Below are 21192 nucleotides of genomic sequence, written 5' to 3'. Positions count from 1 at the left end.
GGGCATTGACTGTTAGCAGCTAGGTCCTGATTCTGCCTCTTCTCTTCTTTGCCTCTGTGGCTGCAATTGGTTGGGGAAACCCATGTGGAACCAGTATCTGGAAAATAAGATGTGCCCTCCTCAATTGAGCTCCTAGGCTCAACTGCACAAAGAAAAACGTCATTATGGGCTCCATTAGAAGCTGCATTTAATAATTCCTTTAAAATTTTGTCTCCGAACTGTAAATGGTCTATTTGTGTTGGGCAATAAATTATTCTTCCCAGCTGTGCCCGATCATACAAATGAAAGCAACAGCACCTCAGGGGGAAGCATCCCCCTCCCCAGCATGGTCCCCATTCCCAGTAAACTAAAGGTTTCCACTTTGGAGAGCCAGGTCTTCTTTACTCCCCAACTGCTCTAAAATGATGGAGGCCCTTCCCTGCTCTGCCATGATCCCCATTATGGGAACAGTGTAAGGAAGGAAATTGCTGGAGCAGAGGCAGGAAGGGATGTGGCATTATCTCCTTCACAAGGAGTGAGATGAAACCACAGGGGAGTGGAACAAAGGAGAAGGGAAATTCAGGACTATCATTTCCTAGAGGTCTGGTGGGCCGGCCAGAAGGGGAGTTTTTTGCCACTGATTCTGTCACTTAACCCTTAGGCATAGCAGGCCCCCAGGCCCTTGAGAGAGTATCTGGTTATCTAAGTGAATGCTTCCCTGTTGGCCAGAGACCTCTGTACTCACCATTGGCCTATCCGATCTAGGACTCTGCTGACGATCCTGTAACCCTTGGCCTTTTCTCTATTTACTGCTCTTTCACTTTTTAGAGACTTTCTTACGGCCAGAGCTTCATGATCGCTTTGAGATTGCCTACATATTTGTCCTTCAGATAGGATCCTTCACTTCGTCCACCTCAGTCTGTCCTGAGACATTGCCAGGGCGTTTATAGAGTGAGGTACCAGAAATAAGTAAGAGTCAGAACTTATTGAACGTCCTGAGAGTATTATCCTACGTATTACACATTAATTACAAATTTGTTGCAGAGGGGAGGGTATACCTTTACAAGTGAGAGCTCTGGCAGTCCCCCCACCTTCCCCAACAGACCACACTGAGCGTCAGAGTCCCGGGCGGACCCGACACTCCGCCCATCACTGTGTGGTGGTGTAGTAAGCAGTACCCAGCCTCACCTACCTGCCTACTTGGCATAAGAAACAGACAAACCCTAAACAAGCAATATTCCGTAAGACCACCAACCTGGACTCCCAAAAATTGGCAATGGCATCAAAGACCAAAATTCAGACAAACAAAAGAAAAGGCAGGAGACTGTGCTAAATTAAAAAGTAAAGGAGGCTAAGGAAACGTCAGATGTAGTGCCTGGAAGGAAGACGTGGGATGACTGTCAAGGCCATCTGGAGAGGCAGTGAGGGGAATGTGAACAGGGACTTTCGATGACACCATTGTATCAATGTTACAGTTCTCGGGTGCACTGTGAGGTGTCATGTTGAAGTAGGAGGATGCCGTTAGGACTCACATGCCCAAGTACTTAGAGGTGAAGTGGCAGGATGTCTGCAACTTTACTTAAAAGCGATTTCACACCTCCAAAAAAGAACATTTAAATAGAGAAACAAGGGGGGGAGAGAGAGAAAGCAAATGTGGCAAAATGTTAATAATGAGTGAATCTAAGCAAAGGGCATTTGGATAATAGTTGTTCTCTGTTTCAAGTTTTCTGTCAGCGTGTCATTTTTCAGGCTAGAAAGTTGAAAATTTCTGCCAGACCACACCGGAGTTCTTGTGCCAGTGCTGCCATAGCCCACCCCTCAGAAACCGTAGTGGAATGAACGCTCACGTTCAAGCTCACGCTCGCCCAGCTGGCAGTACAAGGCCTCGTGCATTTCCCCCGCAGGTTTCTCTCCGCATTGTCCGTGTGAACCAAGCACTGTAGATGCCTCCGGGCACCAAGGACGGGTGGGGGAGAAGGACCTGTTCCTCCCCAACACTTATCTACCTTTGACCTTCCTTGAAAGGTCTGAACTAGGCAGATTAATAAAAACAAACAAGGGCCCTTTGTGGCAAGACTCCCAAGCCCACTCAGCTGGCTGGTTTCAGCAGCACAATAGACCAGTAGAGGACTGTTCTTCGCAGAGAAAAGGGACATTAACTTTCTCTTGGAGTGTGATGCTAATAAACACTGCCCAGCAGATCCCAGAAAAAGAGCTTGTCCCAGAAAAAAAGTCCTTTTCATTGTCACTGTAGAGCGCCTAACCTCAGTTACTTATCTCAAGATGAGTCGTCTTGATTACAAGAGCCAGGAGGCGGTGCAGGTGGAGGTCGTGCCCTGCTTTGGGAGAACAGTTCGGGGCTTAACTGTGAATGGATGTGCATCCTCTCCAGGAAGAGCTGTCCGTTCATTAGAACCAAGTCAGCTAGAGTGATTGGGCTTCCAGAATCAGCCGAGAGGCCAGAGCAGGGCACAAGCCTCCTCTGTGCTTCACAGACAAGGAAGCAAGAGCTGGAAAGGGCTTTCTGTAATATATTTTTTTCAGAAGAGTTGCAAATCCAGAACTTTGCCACCAGAATAATCAGGTTTGTTTCAGAGACATGTTTCAAAGATGTAGCACAGCTGAAATCAAATCAGACAGACTTGGGGCACCTGGGAGGCTCAGTCAGTTAAGCATCTGACTCTTGATTTCGGCTCAGGTCATGATCTCAGGGTCGTGGGATTGAGTCCTGAGTCAGGCTCCATACTGGACATGGAGCCTACTTAAGATTCTCTCTCTCCCTCTCCCTCTGCCCCTCCCCTTGCTCGCTCTATAAATAAATAAATAAAATATTTTTTTAAAAATCAGACAGACTTAAGTGTAGTTCATTCTTGGATTGGTGTAAGAGCAATAGGATTGAGTGGCAGATCCTTTGCTATTTGCATAAACACTGAAGCTGCTACCATTTGCTGCCCTTTATGTCACCTTTTGCTGAGAGATACTACTGAGGGGGGAGCGCGTTGGCACTGCATCAATGATAATAGATTCACGAGTACTGACGGTTTTTCAGCCACAGAATGTTTAAGATCATTTGGAACTTCTTGTGTGAATTCTGATTTTCCACTTTCCTGAGTCCCAGAGAATACTGCCAGCACAACGTTGGGAAGTGAGCACAATTTAAACTGTCTCCCTAATGTACTGCTGGCCTCCAGGCCGTTTCCCTGCGTGGTCTGGTCTTGGGCTTTGGGGAGATTGCTTAGAGATTTGCACAGGTGAGGAGTGAAACTGGCCCAGGGATTGGGGCTTTTACTTTTCACTCTTACAGACTTAAGCTAAATCCAAAGAAGGTCTGAAAGAGAACAGTGGTTCCAAGCAGACAACTCTCACCGAAGAATTATCAACGTAAACTTTCTTCCCATTTCTCAGGGAGTACCATGCCAGTTCCAGACCCTTGTATGGCTCTGGAAAATAGTCCATGTGTGAGCTACAAAAAAATCCACTCCTGCCTTGTAAACAGATGACAAATACTAAGGAAACTGCGTATCTGTGCCAAAGAATCTTTGTTCCAAATAATTTGCATTTTAGTGGTTATGCAAGTTACGAGACGGAAGGCGTAGTGGAGCCAGGCGCTGTGTGTTGAAGTTCTAAGTAAAGGTCAGTAGTGCTTCCTTGTACATGTGTTGACCTATCCTTGCTGGTCTACTTTTGCAGCTACCTTTTCTGGCCTGTCAGTTCAAGTGCAGTGTCAACTCTCTTTGTTACGAGAAAAAAAATCATTTGGATAAGCCCATTGTCAAATCACGGCGACTTAGTTCATTAAACATGTAGTATAGTGAGCCTTTGTGCCACACTGTGAGTGAAGCAAGAATGAGTAAGACATGGGCCCCGTGTATAGGGAGCTCCAGGACAACAGGGAAAGTAAGAATGCAACCCCCCCCCCCCCCCCCCCGCCAAATTAGCAATGATAGAAGTTGAAGTATGGAGGCGATCCCCAAAGTCTGTCTGTCCCCAGCTCCAGATTCAGCCAAGTGGAAAAGACAGGCTGAAGGTCAGAAGCACTGAGTAGTACTAGTCCCACGTCTCCCCCTGGGAACTTGGGCAGGTTTCTTAATGTTCTTGGATTTTAGTTAACTCATCTCTAAAATAAGGAGGTTGAATTAAACAGCCTCTCAAATGGTCCCTCTCTTGTGCCCTTACAGTCTGCAGTTATAATTTGCCTGTATGATGATCTTCTCTGTTACATTGTCTCCTTGAAGCCAAAAATTATTCCTTATGTGTGTGTATGTCCCTACTTCCAAGCACAATGTCTGGAATACAGTAATTTCTCAGTAAACTGTTGGAGGAGTACAATGAATGACTGACTCTAAATGCACTCCCAATCCTGAAATTCTATTCTGTGAGCCAGCTGGGTGCCTGAGGCCAATTTTCAAAGATCATGGGGAAAGATGTGCCCACTTTTCCTTCACAGCCAGTTGTGTCTGTCATCCTCTCTCTTTCCACTTAAGTTCTTTTCCCAGCTCCTTTCTAGCACCTCTTGTAAATAGCAGGATCCAGAGTGTCTTGATGGTGGCTACAAAAGGAATTGGTTGGGCGACTCTGAAGTCCATGCTTATGGGGCTGGAACAAAGAAAACAAGTTACTATAGTATCTTTCTGACAGACTCCACAGGATAGAGTTTATCACTTAGTTGCAGTGAATTTTGTTAGATTTCTGGTGCTAAAGAGAAGCAGAAGAAGTTTTAGCAAATTACCATCATAAACTTTGAAATCAGAAAGGAAAAAGACAGCTTTCATTTTGTCTTTTTTGTCCCTTTTACTTTTCTGAGTTTCTGAATCTTTGTGTGTGAGGTCTTCACTGGTGTCTAGTGTCAGCATAGGACATTGGGCTGGGTGCCTTGGAAAGGGAATTGAAGATAATTGCTTATTGAGGGACGACTAGACAGAATGTGTAAGAAAGAAAGGCATGGGGGTGCCTGGGTGGCTCAGTTGGTTAAGTGTCTGCCTTCGGCTCAGGTCATGATCCTGGGGTCCTGGGATCAAGCCCCGCATTGGGCTCCCTGCTCAGCGGGGAGCCTCCTTCTCCCTCTCCCTCTGCTCCCTCTACTTGTGTGTTCTCTCTCTCTCTCTCTGTCAAATAAATAAATAAAATCTTTAAAAAAAAAAAAAGAAGGAAGGAAGGTAGCAAGCAAAGAAAGAAAGAAAAAGAAAGAAAGGCTTGGTAGAAGCCTCTTTCACCAGCATGCCCACTGTCCTCAGCCATGCTGTTTTATGGCGTGAAAGCCTGCTGCTTAGAGCAGAGGTGAGAAGAACCCATGCCACTTGGACAGGCTTAGTCTTTACATTGAACTTACGGTAGTTAGGTCGGAAAGAACTGCGACATTCAGGAAGAGGTGGTTGAAATGCCATTGTTACGTTGGAAACATCTAGGCAGCAGCATGCTGGACATGTCTGCGTATAACATTGTGGACGTAATCTGCCAGTGGGCAAGTGAATGGTGTGTTTCTTTGGACTTTGCATTGTAACAGGTGGACGAAGAGTCTCTTGAATGAAATACTCTGGTCTTCCGTGACACAGCTCACCAAACTTTAGACCTAAGACCGGAAGATCCGTGGCCGGGGGAGGGGGGGTCTATCAAAGCCAGCTCTCTGGTAGCACCTTCCCCTTATGGCTTAGGATCTGGGAAACAGAGAAATCCGTGGTGCGGTGGATGTGACGCCTGAGCGTGTGCCAGTTCCTGCTGACAGCAGAGTGGCCTCCATGAGAATTTTGACCTCCTCCTTTCCACAGCTGTGGCCTCCTGCGGGAGGCCAGTGCTGATGTCGTCCCTCCTCACTGGCAGCTCTTGGCCCCACTGCGGCGCTCTCGGCAGTGCTCTTTCCCAGCAGAGAGAGCCAGCAACCCGCGCCCAGAAGCTGAGGCTTTCCTGCCTGCCTGATTGATGAACCTTCATGGCAGAGATAGGGCTAAGGTCATGGTAAATGTGCTCTCCAGAAAGCTGTGATGGAGTGATGCCAGGATTGTGCCGGGGGTGGTGAGTGTGAGCACTTGAAAGACCGCAGGGCCCCACGTGCCAGGTTTCAGGAGGAAAGGGCTCTCAGTCACGATGAGCCTCTGCGTGTTTTGGCTGCTACTCTAAATGTGTCATTCACTTTGATTTAGCCTCAGATACAAGACAGGTAAGTTTGCTTTTGAGACTGTCAGATTAGGAAGTCAGAAACCACATTCATGGGGCGCCTGGGTGGCACAGCGGTTAAGCGTCTGCCTTCGGCTCAGGGCATGATCCCGGCGTTACGGGATCGAGCCCCACATCGGGCTCCTCCGCTATGAGCCTGCTTCTTCCTCTCCCACTCCCCCTGCTTGTGTTCCCTCTCTCGCTGGCTGTCTCTATCTCTGTCGAATAAATAAATAAAATCTTTAAAAAAAAAAAAAAAAGAAAGAAACCACATTCATGATACAATGAAGGCAGACCTGGAAGCTTTCCTTTAAGCATCTTAGCACTGGTGACATTTTGCTGATGTTTAGCAGTGAATAAGGCAAAGGGGGATTGTGGCTTTTTACTTTTCTGGAACTCTCTTCACTGCTATGCAGCAAAAGATCATTTTCTCAGGCTTCTCAAAGTGATTTGTTAGAAAGGTGGTACAATTTGGGAATACCATCAGAGCTATAGGCTGAGAGTGGGAGATGGTGTACAGAGCCTAGAGGGCTGCCCAGGTAAAAGCAGAAATTCTGGGTTGTTAAGAGCTGATTGGTAAATGAATGCAAATAGAAATTACACCCCTTAGAATCCCCCAATTTAAAAGTGTTCGAACACCCTTCATTTAAGCTACAGAGATCTGATTCTCTCCAGTTGTTTCTGTGATCCAGGTGACATTTATTGAGTGCCTACTGTTTGTCGAACTCAGTCCATGTGGCATAGAGAGATTTGGGGACCCGGAGCTCCGTACCGTCAGAGAAATAGAGCACGCACAGGAAGATTGTGTTGCTCCTAAGCATCTTCGTTAGATTCCCTTCAAAGCAGAAACTTCGATAAGTCTGTTAGTGTAGGATATTCATTGGGAAGCTGTCCTCGGGAAGTAGGAGTGAGGAGGTAGAGGAAATGAGATGGGGAAGGAGGGAAAGCCAGTACGAGAGTGTGTTTCCAGGACTCTGGTGTTTCCTCGCCACCAAAACTTCTGAGAAGCATTCAGAGGACCTCCTAGAATTGCCTGTGTGAGGACAGGTGCCTGAGCCGTGTAGCCACAGCCCCCGTCCTCCATGAGGGTGGTCCCAGTGGCATGAACTCCCATCAGCTGGCCAGGCAGTGCTTCTGACATGTAGGCAGGGTCAGAGGAGCTCCTACAGGCAGCCAAGGAAAGCCTTGAGGTGTGTGTTTTTGGTGGATGTTGTTGGCACTGACTGCCAGCTTGCTCAGAATTGACCAGTATGGTGGCAGCTGGAATCAGAGTCCTTGAGTGTCTGCAATGGGAAGGATTGATGCTGTAAGGGGAGGACTGGGTGCACTAAAAACACCACCAGGAGGCATCTTGTCCAGAGACTGGGGCAGGGTCCAAGAAGGCTTCCTGGAAGAAGTGACCTCTGAGCTGAGACAAGACCAGATGAATGGGAGATGAACTGTAGGTTCAGGACTGTATGTTTGGAGCTTAGGTGGCGAGGGTAGATGTGGTGAGGGAGGATCAGGAAGGACTTTGCAAGGTGTAAGAAGCATAGTCTTCATTATGAGAGCAATAAGGGGTCAGGGAAGAGACATTTAAGCAGAAAGACATGATGAACTTTCTGTTCTAGAAGATTCACCCTAATGACAGTTTGTGGAATAGATGCCAGGGTGGAGCAGGTGAGTGAAGGGGGACAGAGCAGAAGGCAGGGAGACCAGGGAAGAGACTGCCATTCTCCAGGTTGGGGGATGTGATGGGGAGAACTGGGACCACATACTAAGCTTCCATATCCTCACTCATGCTCTGCTCCTGGTAGATACAGCCTGAGTGTGTGTGTGTGTGTGTGTGTGTGTGTGTGTGTGTGTGTGTGTATTTTGATGAGAGATTGTTGTAGGGAGTGAGTTATCTAGAAAAGAATTTTTAGATGTGAGTTGAAAGCTCATAGAGAGCTGTGTGGAAAATTCTTAAGGACACTGATCTGGGAGTCAGAAAGACCTTGCTTTGTCCTGGTTCTGCATTTTCTATTGGCTTGACCTTTGTTGTGTCATTTAACCTCTCTCAACTCTGTTTATTTGTCCAACTCAAAATGAGGACGATGATGCCTGCCCAGCCTATTCTGACTTGATGTTAAGCAAACAGCATGTGGTGGGAAATGACCGCGACAGGGAAGCTAACATCCTCCCAACCAACAAGAGTAGGACAAGGGTGTGGAGGGTCATGGTTCAGCCCCGGGAGTCCTGTGTTCAGTGTGGACATGGGCCTCTCTGCTCGCTCTGGGGCAGGAACGGAGTGTCCTTCACTGGCTCTGTGCTGCAGGGAGGTGGGTTTCAGAAGGGTTAGTGTGACACTAGATCCTCTCGAAGGCTCTTGCCCCATTCGGAGACTCAGTGGTCCTCCTTCACAGGCCACTGTGAGAGGAAGATGAGAAAATAGTGAGTAAAGCACCTGGAGAATTAGCATTGTAGGCAAGTGAAAGATATTACTGTTGATGTTATCAGGAGGCCTTGTGACGTTAGCTCACAGAAGTTGTACACGTTTGACTCTCTTACATTTCCCAGTAAAACAGGAAGTAACTTCCAGTCTCCTGCATGGTGGTATACAACGTATTTTAGTTTCAGAAAGAGACCAAAGGCCATGTCCCTTCCGTAGTTCTTTCCCCTAACGCACCTTCTTCTTACTTACTAGCTGCCTCCTGTTTTCCTGATTTTTTCTCCTGCACTTAACAATGACTGGAAACATGTGACCTGCCAAGACTTGAACTTCGGCATGTCGGGTTTCTCCCACAGTCCATGATTGTGTCACCGGCAAGGAGATCACAGGCCGTATATTCCCTCCTTTCAGGGTGAGGAATGTTCTCCACCTCCTGGGAAAATCCAGGGTCCTGACTCACAGGAGTCGAAAAGGAAACCGATCTTAGAGTCCTTTTAAGATACTGTGACTTCTTGCTCATCCGTGTTGGGATCTGTTTCTCTTTCCCTTAACAAGCATTCCCTGGGGTTTTAGGGCACAAATGATGACTGACTCAGTGTGGCTGACATTTATCATACCTTTACTCTATGCCAGGTGCTATCGTAAAGCACTTTACATAGAAGATGCACTGCAGCCCCCTGAGTCACTATTCACTTGGTAGACGATAGGCAGCCGGGGCAGATGTGGTTAAGTAGCCTAAAGCCACACAGTTAGAGCTGGAATATGAACGTAGGCATGTGATTCCAAAGCCGTGTCTGAATCATGCTGCGTTTCTCCCTGTCTGCAAGCAGAGACCTGGCCTACAGAGCATACGGAGGGCTTTAGGATTTCCTTTTCCTAGGTCCTTAGAGCAGTCAGACATGTTAGGCAGGAAAAGCGCATTCAAATTCTGGTCTCCTTAAAGTGTTCTCCACAGAAGACAGCAAGTACCCTAGATACAAAAATGGTTTCCATTAAGATAAAGAGCTCCAATCTAGGGAGCCCCTTGCCAGTCATAAAAAGCATGACTCAAGAGTTGATAGTTTTTACATGTTACATGTTTCATTTTTTCACTTTCTCTAGGTTAAAAAGATCAAGTGGCATGAGCAGCCTTTTGGGGAAAATTGGAGCCAAGAAGCAGAAGATGAGCACCCTAGAGAAGTCCAGATTGGACTGGGAGAGCTTCAAGGAGGAGGAGGGCATTGGTGAAGAACTAGCCACCCATAATCGAGGGAAGGAGGGGTAAGAAGCAGTAGATTCTATTCCTCTGAAAATTCTAAAAACTGAAATAGCTTATTGTAGACAGGCCGCCCAGCTTAAATAGGCACTTTTCATGGTGAAACGCACTTTGTCCTCTTGTCGGTGAAGCTCTGTTCTAATGTGGAGCCGGTCCTCTGGGCGAGAAGAACCCTGCGGCTGACCCGGGGGGGGGTCTGCCAAGCCCAGCTGGCTGAATGACAGACAGCTCCCGTGAAAGTATGTCACCTTATTTCGTCACATGGTCAGATCTGGCTCACTCTGTCAGCCTTGGCCTGATCAGAATGATTTGGCCTTCTGAGAAGCCAGGCCAGCCCAGTGCTTCCATAGCAGAGCCAACAGAGTGCCTAGATGTTGTCGCCTAATTGTGGATGGTTTCTGTCCGTGTCGTTGTGGCCCAGGCTGGGGCTTCAACCTGTATGACATGCCAGCGCTCACACAGAGTCCTGGCTGTCATTTGCACCCCTCCTCTTCACTTTGGAATATGAAGAGGATGTCTGTAGGCTCTGTATTCAAGAATATCAAGAAAGACAGTGTTCGGTGAGTACTTAGGAACCTCAGAAGGAGCTAAGAAGCAGAGTTACTGCAGAACAGGATCCATGGCTCAAGGTCATCACTCCCCAACCCTAATGGTGAAAGAAGTGTCGTGTGGCTGTCAGACAGTCTGGGTCCTCCCCGCCCCTGCCCCTCACCAGGAAGGGCTCTCCCCGCAGCACGTAGAGCATTTCTGAAGCTCAGCTCCTTTGCCTGTGAATTGGGGTAATGATACCACACTGGGGGTGAGTGTGAGGATCTCATGAGATAATGCATGTGACACGTGTATGACACATACATAGGATGCGTGGAGTACATAAAGCGCTTTGCAGAGCACTTGTCACGTAAAAGTGTACATTCAGTGGTAGTCATTCAGGTTCTATATAAGTGAAGTTAGAATACAGACAGGTGAGGGGGTTATTTTCTGGGTCACATTTCTAAATTTGGCTTCAAGATTATTTGAATGAACCTAGAAGCTGATCAGTATGTTTAAAAAAAATTTTGTTAAATGACTTTATGAACTTGGTTAACGATCAGACGTCTAAATCGGCCTGTGAAAGATGGAAATGCCACAGGACAGAGGCAGAAGCGCCAGAGTCCTCTGAGGAAGGCGCGGGATAGAGCACAGGCAGGAGTCGCATTATCTAGACAAGGCCTCTGACCCTTGCCCCAAACTCCCCATCTTTGACTCCGCTCTGGTTGCTCATAGCTCATTGCTCTCCCCCACGTTTGCCTGGGGATCTAAGGCAGCAGGGTACCTGCCGGTCTGTGCGACACTCCGTAGGTCCTCTGAGTCTTGATTATATGGGCCGGACAGTGTTCCTTCTGCCCAAGTTAATAGAGGTCTTATAAAAGCAGGGAGTGGTGCTGTTGAAGATAAGGCAGAGCTAATAAAATGTAGACTGGAATAGAAAACAAGACTAGGACATCTGCCCCACGAGGACTTTTCAGGCCATGGAAAATCACGTAACTAGGTTCAGGAACTACTAATAGCGTGCAGCTTTTAAGCGTTCTGCTTTCCCCTCCTTCTCTGAGACTCTTCCCCCGACCAGATGATTCCACCGATCTGATTGTGTTTTTCCAGTGCAGATCTGATGACTTCCTTGCTCTGCCTCTGGCTCTTCTCACCTTCCCTCTCTTGTGCCTGCCCCCACACTTCCACTCACTTGCCTTTCCTAGCTCTTGCAGGCAGATTAAAGGCGCCAGGCTGTAGCTCTGGTTCTTACCGTGGCTAAGCGTGAGAATCGCCTGGGGTGGAGGGGTTCAGAGTTGAGGTGACAAGGCCACTCCTATACAGAGCTGCTGAATCAAGAGTCAGGGACATTTGTATCTTTCATTCACTCCTCGGGTGCTTCTGATGCACAGCCAGGGTTGAGAATCACTAGACTGTAGCATCAGAACTGTAGAGACCAGAGCAGGACAGCCAGCCACTGGCTGAGCCTTTCCAACACATACACAACTAGAGAGCCACGTTCAAAACCAGGAATGTGGAGAAGGGCAAGAAGACTTCTTCTGAGACGCGTGCCCAGTGCCACAGTGTTGAGGGAAGGAAGCACAAGAGCCAAACCTGTGAGGTCTGTTTGGGCAGCAGCACGTCAGGCCCCCAAATCCTCTTACACAGATGCCAGCAACAACAAAGGCATCATCCGGTGGGGGATACTCTGAGGGAGTATGTGGAGAATCCTGAGGCGCATCCCCCTGGAATAGAAGTGATCTTTGCTGAAACCAAGAAGAGGGGAAAGTCATATTTGATAACATCTCAGAAGAGCTCCCTGTTAGTACTGGTTGACCTCTGCCGTATATAAGACCTTTTCGCAAGTACCAAATTTAAATTGACCTCTTATATAAGAATTCAAGTCATAAATGGTGGTAAAAATATTCCTGTTACACAGTCCTGATTAAAATAAGATTGGATTGAGATTAAAAGCTTATGTCAGGCTTTTTATGTTTTGATAGTAACTCCAGTTCAATAAATGCTAACACATCTTTCCCCTTGTAAAGATTTGATAGAATTTGAACCAGATTGGTCAACATGGGGTTATTATTATCCAGTTATTTTAAAAGCAATTTTGCCATCTTATAAAATATGCACATAAGGAGACGAGGTATCTGGAGAAACCGTAGGCAGAGGACCAGATCTGTTCTAAAATCTGTATCTGATACTTCGTTGTCTGCGTTTTTTGCAGAAAATTTACCAGAACTTTCATTAAATGTCAATAAACTAAACGCTCCAGTGAAGGGACAGAGATTGATACACTGAATTAGAAAACAAAAACCAGCTATATACTGGTTAAAAGAGACACATCGAAACAGCGGGATGCAGAATTGGTGAAAATAAAAAAGATGGGCGACAGGATAACATGCAGCTACGAACCAGAAGAAAGCTGATATTAGACAAAAGCATGACCTGAAATGAAGCGGCGGTTGCCTCATAATGATGGAAACACCCAGTGCATCCAGGAGATAAAACAGCTCACACTCTGATGTCACCCTTGGCATTAACCACCGGACCACACTTGTTCCCTGCGACTCCCACCCTAGCTGCGTTTCCAGCAGAAATTCAGTTGCGTGTTCCCCAAAGACAGGTGTGAGGATTTCAGTGATAGTGCCTTTCATAATCTCCCCAAACTGGAAACAACTCGAAGTATCTATCAGTAATGCAATAGGCAAAGTGTGAAGATCGAATTGGCTTTATTAAATGGTTCGTGAATCAGGCAGCATCCCATCTACCAAGTAGATGGGAGCTCCAGAGGGCTACAGAAAGGGAAAGGTTTTTAAATGCAGGACAAGGAAGTCATAAATAGAAAGAAGGATTATTTCAGGTGAGGTCACCTCCATTTGGGGACAAAAGGGTTTTAGTAGTGGATTACCTCATCTTCCTTTGGAGGATGAAGAATGCCCATGTGACATATAACCTTATTGCTGCTGACCAGAAAATTCCTGACTGACCGGTTAAAGGTTACATTCCTAGAGGGTTGTAACTGCAGTGAGATTAGGTATTAAGTCTGGGTTGACTGACTTGGGGCTTTAACCTAAGTGACACCATTTTGGGCCTCAGGTTTTCTTTTTAACAGTTTACAGACTGGGGTACTCTTTAGCAATTGGAATGAACATGGATAAATTTCAATAACATAGCAATGCAAGGAGATTCACACAGTACGATCCCATTTACATAAAGGTCAAAAAGGGGCAAAAGCAGTGCATCCGTGGAGTCATTTTGTGAAAGAAGCGAGTCACAGAAGAATTCACAATATAAGTCTATTTATGTCAAGTTCAAAATTAGGCACAACTAGATCATAATGTCGAGGGCACAGAAACTTCAGAGGCAAGCAAGCTTGCACCTGGCTGGGCTGGCGTTGGCGTAAGGGTTATGCAGGGGCCCCTCTGGGCTGCCAGCATTCCGCTTCTTGATCTGGCAATGGCATGTGAGCCCTTGCCTTACAACAAGGCGTTTGCCTTGCCCGTTTTATACACTGTAATCTGTGTGTGTGTTACATTGTATGACAAAACCGAACTGAAACTGGGGCGCTGGGCGGTGCACTTGATTAGATGTCCGACTCTTGATTTCGGCTCAGGTCACGATCTCGGGGTTGTGAGATCGAGCCCCGTGTCGGGCTCTGCGCTCAGTGGGGAGTCTGCTAGAGATTCTCTCTCCGCCTCTGCCCTTCCCCACCCCCACGAGCTCGAGTGCTCTCTCTCAAATTAATCTTTAAAAAAAAAAAAACTGAATTGAAGTTGAATTTAAATCCTGGCTCTGCTACCAACCTGCCATGTGTTCTAACCCATGTCTTCATCTATAAAGTAGAAACTCTTCAGTATACTGTACTGTTTCTGATGAGAATTCAATAAGTAGAGGAGGTGTCTGGTGTGTTTATAAATATAGTGAGTCCTCTGTTCACTCTTCTTTCTCCCATCTGCCATTACTGACCACACCGTCAGGGGCGTTACGGCAAATGGAAACCTGGGTGCCTTATTCCTTTGAATTCCCTCCTGGTGCCTTCCTGCCAACCCTTCAGGAATGCTTTCCACAAAGGTGGCGTATACAGCTTGGGGGCATGTCCTCCCAGCCTCCCTGGCTAGTCTCTCTGCCTTCCCCCTGGCTTTTAAACTTGGGAAGTCCCAGGGCTGAGCTCTGGGCAACTGTTTGTCCTCACATTCCCTGCAGACCACCCCCCGCCCCCACCGCCACCCAGGAGAGCTCACTAGTTCCACGGCTTAGGTACCACGTTCTGCTGATGACTCCCAGAAAAGCTCTCCCTTGCCCGACCATTCCACTGAGCTCCAGACTCCCATATCAGCTGTTGGGTTGACATCTCCATTTACATGTCCAACACACATCAAAACTTAACCTGCAAAACCAAATACTTGCCTTTCTTTCCATGAAGTTTCCTTCCTTAGACTTATCAGAAAAATGACACCATCACCATCCACCCAGCTGTTAAAAGAAAAACCTAGGAGTCATACTTCCTTTCCTCTTTCAATTCACATACTGAAAGTCCAGTAGACAGTTCTGTTGTAAAATACTTCAGTCCATGCCCTCTGCCCAGCCCCACTGCCGCCACTCCAGTACAAGCCACACGACATCTTTCATGCTCCCTGCTTCTGTCTGTCCGTCCCCTTCCCTCCATTCTCCCCCACAGTAGCTAAAAGGACTTTTTTTTTTAAGATTTTATTTATTTATTTGAGAGAGAAACAGAGATAGCGTGCAGTGTCCACTGAGGCGGAGGCCAGCAGGCCTGGGGAAGGGATCGGGGCACAGTGCCTGGGGGACTGCAGGCCTGGGCTTGGCTGCAGGTCGCCATCAAATTGAAGGTCAGGGAGCGCGATGATTGGAAACCAGGTGTGTTTGTGATGCAGGGAGGCATGAAGGAGAGCCCAGAGAAAATCATTTTTTCTCCAAACAGTCTACCTCCGTGACCCCCAGCACAACCTGGTGAGATGGGAGGAAAGCAGGGAAGAAGCTTCATTAAAGTCACCATTCTTTTCCTCTGGGCCTCAAGAGGTTGACAAGTCGCATACTCTTCCATGGGTGGCGGGGGAGGCTTGTGCGACACTGGGCAGCTTGCTTCTCTCGGGCAGAAAAGGGCCTACCTTACTACATCCATCACAGGGCTCTATCTTCAGATGGCCTCCACGGCCCGGGGCCTCCTGGTGCTGGGCACGCAGCTGACCCACGTTCCCTGCCACGTTTGTGCGGCCCTGCGTGCTTGCTTGGGGAACTGAACGCTGGCTCTCTTGGAACAAAGTAATAACGCAGCTGGAAATGTCCTCAGTTGTGTACCTGCATCACATGTCCCTACACCTCCCTGTGCTCCTTCCCTGACCAGAGGGCAGGAGGCCTTCTCGTGGGTGGATTACCAGGACAGGCCCACCCGTTGGGCCCTCCCACCCTCAAAGACCTCTGACTTTTTGGGGGGTGGATGGCCATCCTTCATTTGCAGCATGGGTACCTATGGAGTAGGTACCAACATATCCCCTAGAAGTATTTTCTACCCTTCTCTTCTCTTCCATTTTGCCCTCCCTCCTTGTTGGCCTGAGTCTCAAACGCTTGGTACCAGAAAAGTAATTTGGGTTGAAAGATCAAAAAGATGCCAGAACCTGTTGTATCTAACCTGGTTCTGAGAGGAAAAGCTAGAAAATCCCTTAGGTTTTGATGCTATTAGCATGTTTTATTAATGAAAGTAAAGAGCTGCTTCCTCGTAAATGGGCCACATAGAGTAATAGTAGCAGGAAGGAATGATGCCCCCCCCCCATACCCCCAAGCTTCCCAGCGGATTGGGCCTGATCAGTCTGGGTCCCCAGGAATGCTGGGCACAGGCCAGAAATGCACCATTGCACTTGTCAGCTGGTGGTTGTGTTCTGGGACTGTAACCCACTTAAGGTGCCTGAAAACTTCCTGAAGCTCGGTTTAAATAGGCCATCTACCTGGGCCACCTTGGAGGAGGTGGCCTTCCCCACAAACCCTCGCTCCTCCTGGAGCATTTGGTCTCTTGGCCCCTGTTGCAGCTGTCCCGACATCTGAGGCTTTGTAGTAATACAGTCACTACAGAGAAATGGGAAGCAAGAACCCCTCAATGCTCAGCTGTTCTTTGTTTCCTTGTTTACAGAGCACTTCTCACAGGCTCACTCCATTGTCAGAGGGGTACTGTAATTTTTATTCCTATTTTATAGAGAAGAAAAATAAGGCATGGAAATTAAGTATCTTGCCCAAAGTCAAACAAATAGTAAATATCAGAGCCACTCTCATCCTCAGCACCTTTCCTGTCTTTGGGGGCGCCAGGGAGGGGGTAGTCCATGTCCAGTAGTTTTGTTCCTGGCCAGCTCTTGGCTGGATCCTGTTGGCAGCTGCAGATGGCTGTGAATGGGGGAATGAAGTCTCCGGGCCTGCCTGGATGGCCTTTGTCTGGGTTGCCCTCAAGAATTCAGTTGCGTTCTGCACATTCGCCGCTCTTGGCTGCCTGAACCCTTCCCTTAACCTGAGCTCTGCCTGCACCTGCCTGTGTAGCGCCCAGCCTGGCTTCACTCTTGAGAGTCTCAAAGTCAGCTGGACCCCGCACCACTTCTAGGAACCTGCAAGGCCATCATTCGTGCTCGGTGAGCATCCTAATTTAAGTATCACTTCCTCTTTAAAGGAAAATCGAGAAGAAAGACCACAAATGCTCAAAGCCACATACTTTCGCTTCCTTCCCTCCACACACTCTCTGACAGCACTGGGTAATGGCTCTCTTGAAACATGTCCTAAACACGGCTCTTGAAACACGTCTCTAGGCAGGGTGCACCCCTTTTTTCCCGGCTGAACTTCAAGGGACAGTTAGGGCTATCAGAATACTGATTTCCCATCCCGACTTTCCCCCAGGGCTGGTGAACTAAGGTGGGGGAGGACGGTGGCTGTAGTGTGGCAGAGCCCTTTGGTCAATTTTGGTTAGCGGCCCCCTCCGGAGAATCACGGGCCCCTTGGTGGTAGGTGGAAGGCGAGTGTGTTCTGTCGCGTGTCTGCTTCCCCACCACAATCCACCTTGTCTTCTCTCTTTATCAGAAGGGGGTCCACGGTGTGTGTAACTTTCCTGTCTTCCAGGGAATCTGAAATTCACATTTAGCCAGGCGTGCTATGTTTCACTTGCTCAATCTGATGGCCTGACTCAGAGGGCTTATGTCAAACCTAGGAGCAGTCCCTACTGTTTGTTTCCAGCCATTCTGGCCTCCGGTTGGTGTAGATGCAGCAGCTTAGTTCCTGATCCCTGACCTAGTCACTGATAATACCTATCAAGAGACCTAATTGCTCTCCTCTTGGATCCATTGTCCTCGGTACCCTGGCAGAAGCTGGCCTCCCAAAACGATGGTGACAGCATTAGCTGCCGTTTTCTTGCACACCTGCTCTGCTAGGCGTTTTGTGGACAGTTTCATTCAGTCCACACCGCAGCCCTCCAGAGTAGGGAAGATCATCCATTTTTCTTTTTTCTCTTGGCAGATTAGGAAACAGAATTGGCAAAGTTCCGTGTTTTATCCAGAGTCACACAGGTAGCAAGTGGCCGGCAGGGTTTGAACTCAGAGCCCCCTCCGCCTCTGCAGGAAGGCGTGGCACGAGGGCCCACAGCCTGGGGCTGGCAAGCAGATGAACTGAGCTGCAGCTCGCAGGGTGCCACAGGAGGGCAAGCGGGCCTGAACTCAGCAAAGAAATACAGGCCCCTGAACCTGCTAACATTCTCGCCATAAACATAATGACCTTGTAATGACAGATGCACATTTTACACGGTGCAACAAAAGAAAAATTAGTGCAGAGATTCAATTATGTCTCCTATCTTCAATGACAGTTCTGCTCTCTCAGTAGATTAATTAGCAGCAGAGATCCCCTCCCCCGGGCGAGCCTTGGCCCACTTTCTGGCAAGAAGGTGCAGTAAAATGCAGCTGTGTCTCATTAAGCTGCCAGCCGCTCCTCCTTCTCTGCCTGCTTCTGCCCTGCGCCTCCTCCCCATCCCACCTGGGAGGACCTGGGGAAGCCATGTCTGCTGAACCTGGCCCCCGTTAGGGCGCCGAGCACCAACCTTTTAAGGGGCCCCTGTATGTGGACTGCGGGCGGCTGCTCTTATTCTCATTCCCTTAGAGAAACTTCAGGGAGGCCTCTTCTGGACCCAGGTGGGCAGAGGACACCGGAGAGGAGCAGGGCAGGGGAGGAGGGTGCTGAAGGAAGTGGAATCCGTTTAAAGTGAGCACTTCATGTGCCTACTTGAGCTTCACGGCAGCCCCAGGAAGTAGTTTCTACAAAGATCCTCTTTCTTCCATTTTCACATGCACCTTTTTTCCCAGTTTGATGCACTGTAGATAGGCAGTATGCATACCTTTCTCTCCCCCACCAGCTCAGCCCACCACTGTTGAGAAAAATGAGGCTCAGAGTGGCTCAGTCTGACTTGACCAGTGTGGCCCAGCTCATGTGTAACGGGTACCCACTGAACCTGTGCTTGACTCAGCCTGTGTTCTTCTGTCCCTAAAACCTTATTACAAAACCACGTTTTCCTTCCACCAAGCCCCGGATAGATAAGTGGTTGCTTTCTCTTTCTCATTTTACTTTCAGTGACCTCTGAACCAGACGCATCCTTGTTTAGACCCAATGCGAGTAGTTTGGATGTTACTGGGCAAGTCGTGGGTGGTCACTCTGGGCACCAGCTGTGGTATTCTGTATTTGCTGTAACCCAGGGACCCCGCTGGGTCACACCTGGGAGGTGGGACAGTGCAGGGGAGGTGTTTTTCTCCTATATAAGTCTGCTGACAAACATTTTATATTTTCTTCTAGGTACATTGAACGGAAGGCTTTCCTAGACCGGGTGGACCACAGGCAGTTTGAAATCGAGCGAGATCTCAGGCTGAGCAAAATGAAACCCTGATGTTATGGCGGGAAATCAATAGCAGCTTAATCCTGTTTACAATGTGAGCTTCTGGTGCGTCTGTGAAATGTTTCCGGTGTTTCTCATCAAATGTTTCCCAGCAAGGTCTTTTTTCTACATTGAATTTCTGTCTTTGTATCTTGACCTCACGTGGTTTCATCCGTTTTACTTTTAAAAGTTTGTCCTTGAAAAAATAAAAATAAAAGTTGGTCCTACGAGAGGCTGGTGAAGGTGAGGACACCACTGGCCTTCCCTTTATTCTGCTGCGAGGGCCACCAGCGAGACCCACACGTCCCGGCCTGCCCGTGCTGGCCCCAGGGAAGAGAGCCGACCAGCCTGGCGGTGAATTTCTGGGGCCCAGTCTGAAGTCGGCCTTGCCCCAGAGACTGAGGGAGGGAGGCTCACAAGTGTGGGTGGAACGCCAAGTCCCTGGCAGATTTGTTCTTGTTCCGATGGTGCTTCTCTCCTGCTCTCCTCCTCTCTCCTGAACGGGACTCCTATTTACTGGTATAAGGTCAGGCTGAAAATAAGCATGTATTATTGCTGAATTAGGGATTTTTTTTCCTTCAGCCTTTTTCCTCTTCCCAGAGTTCAAGTCAGTTTAAGATGTGCTCCCACCTCAATTCTTTTTGTCTGTCAGGGAAGACTCTGAAAGACTCTTTTTTTACCCTTAGGAAAATTTAAATTCCAAACTTCATAGTAATAAAGCAGTAAACCCCACAGTTTGCTTTTGGGGTGTGTGTGTCCGGGTGTCCTGAGGAACGTGGACAGGTTTAGGGGAAGGTAGGGTTCCGAAGACTGGGAGCCGCTCTCTGCCTGGACATGTACCAGCCCTGTGGCCTTGACCACAGCTGGGCTTTCTGAGCCTCAGTTTTCTGGTCTGTAAATGGTATGAGGAACACCACCACCTCGTAGGGTTGAGATGAGCTACTGACACACCTGGGGTCCCCCATCTAGTTTTTGAATACGTGGTCAGAAGCTCATGGCAACCAAGGCCTGATCCTCAACACTACATGGCTATGGGATCAGGAACCTTGTTACTCAGAAAGGTAGTTTACTGGCTACATTGGAACACGTTGTTCACATCCACTCTGAGAAGGGATTTTAAAAGGGGTAAGAGAGCCCTTCAGGCCAGCATCAGGACAGGTGGCTGTGAGGCCTCAGTAATGGTCCTGCACAGGGATACAGGAGTAACAGGAAAGTCCTGTAGGGTGAGACAAGGCAGTGTTTTGGTTAGGGCAAGGACATCCAGACCCGCAGGAGCCACAGCTGAGACTGAGGTGCCAGTCCTGCCGCAGGGCATCCTCTAGGCCTCATCCTCTGTTCACTGCCCTCGCCTTGTGAGTCCTGCGGGCCTCCAGCACGCGCTCCCTCACACAGTGCTTCGTCTCCGCCGCCGTGCCGGTATAGTGGCGGTGATGCGTGAGCCAGCGCCTCCTGTGGGGTGAGAAACGATCTATAATCCTGCAGGACATCGCAAGTTAGGGTTTTTCTTCTTCAGCAAATCTTCAAACCTTTGAAGTCTCCGAGATTAGGACAGTAGCTGCAAGAGCATGCTGGGTTCTCAGGGGGCTTCGCTCTGCTCACTTTGCTCCAGTGTGTGGGGAGAGAAGTCGGACGAGTCATTGAGCACCATAGCACATTTGCCCTTCGGTTTCTGTTCCCCACCCAGCCCTCCCACAGGCTTTTCTGCTGGGCCTTGCATTAGATTAAATTTACAGCTGCACCATGTTGGTTCCTTTCTGCTGTCTCAACTCAGTGGGTCTTTTCCCAGCGGGTTTGCTGCACACATCTGAGCTCCACTCAGTGACTTTTTACACATGCCTGCCTCTTTTAGAAAGCCCCCAGGAAGCGGCCTGGTGGCCAGCCTGGCAAAGCCAGCCCCGGGCCCCAGTCCTGCATGGCCACCACTGGCCACCAGGCTCATCAGCGCCCCACCATCCCCTCCCTGTAGACTAGGCAGAC

The 21192-nt window shown here is 48.5% G+C and overlaps 1 protein-coding gene across 3 annotated transcripts in view; it reads left to right on the top strand.

The window, feature by feature from the left end:
* The window catches only part of CFDP1 (craniofacial development protein 1), a 125117-nt gene extending 105675 nt beyond the window's left edge, over nucleotides 1-19442 (top strand). For 2 of the 3 annotated variants that reach the window (XM_040633600.1, XM_040633599.1), the window contains 2 exons: nucleotides 9641-9799; nucleotides 19137-19442. In XM_040633600.1, coding sequence (XP_040489534.1) covers nucleotides 9641-9799; nucleotides 19137-19227 — 250 coding nt within the window. In that variant the 3' untranslated portion in view covers nucleotides 19228-19442. The remainder of the gene's footprint in view (nucleotides 1-9640; nucleotides 9800-19136) is intronic. The other variant, XM_040633602.1, reaches the window with a different exon arrangement.
* The last annotated feature ends 1750 nt before the right edge of the window (nucleotides 19443-21192 follow it).

The sequence above is a fragment of the Ursus maritimus genome, unplaced genomic scaffold (assembly GCF_017311325.1).
Source record: "Ursus maritimus isolate PB19 unplaced genomic scaffold, ASM1731132v1 scaffold_19, whole genome shotgun sequence".
In the NCBI taxonomy this organism is placed as follows: Eukaryota; Metazoa; Chordata; class Mammalia; order Carnivora; family Ursidae; genus Ursus; species Ursus maritimus.
The sequence above is the reverse complement of the archived record's forward strand: the minus strand, read 5'-3'. Positions and strand labels throughout refer to the sequence as shown.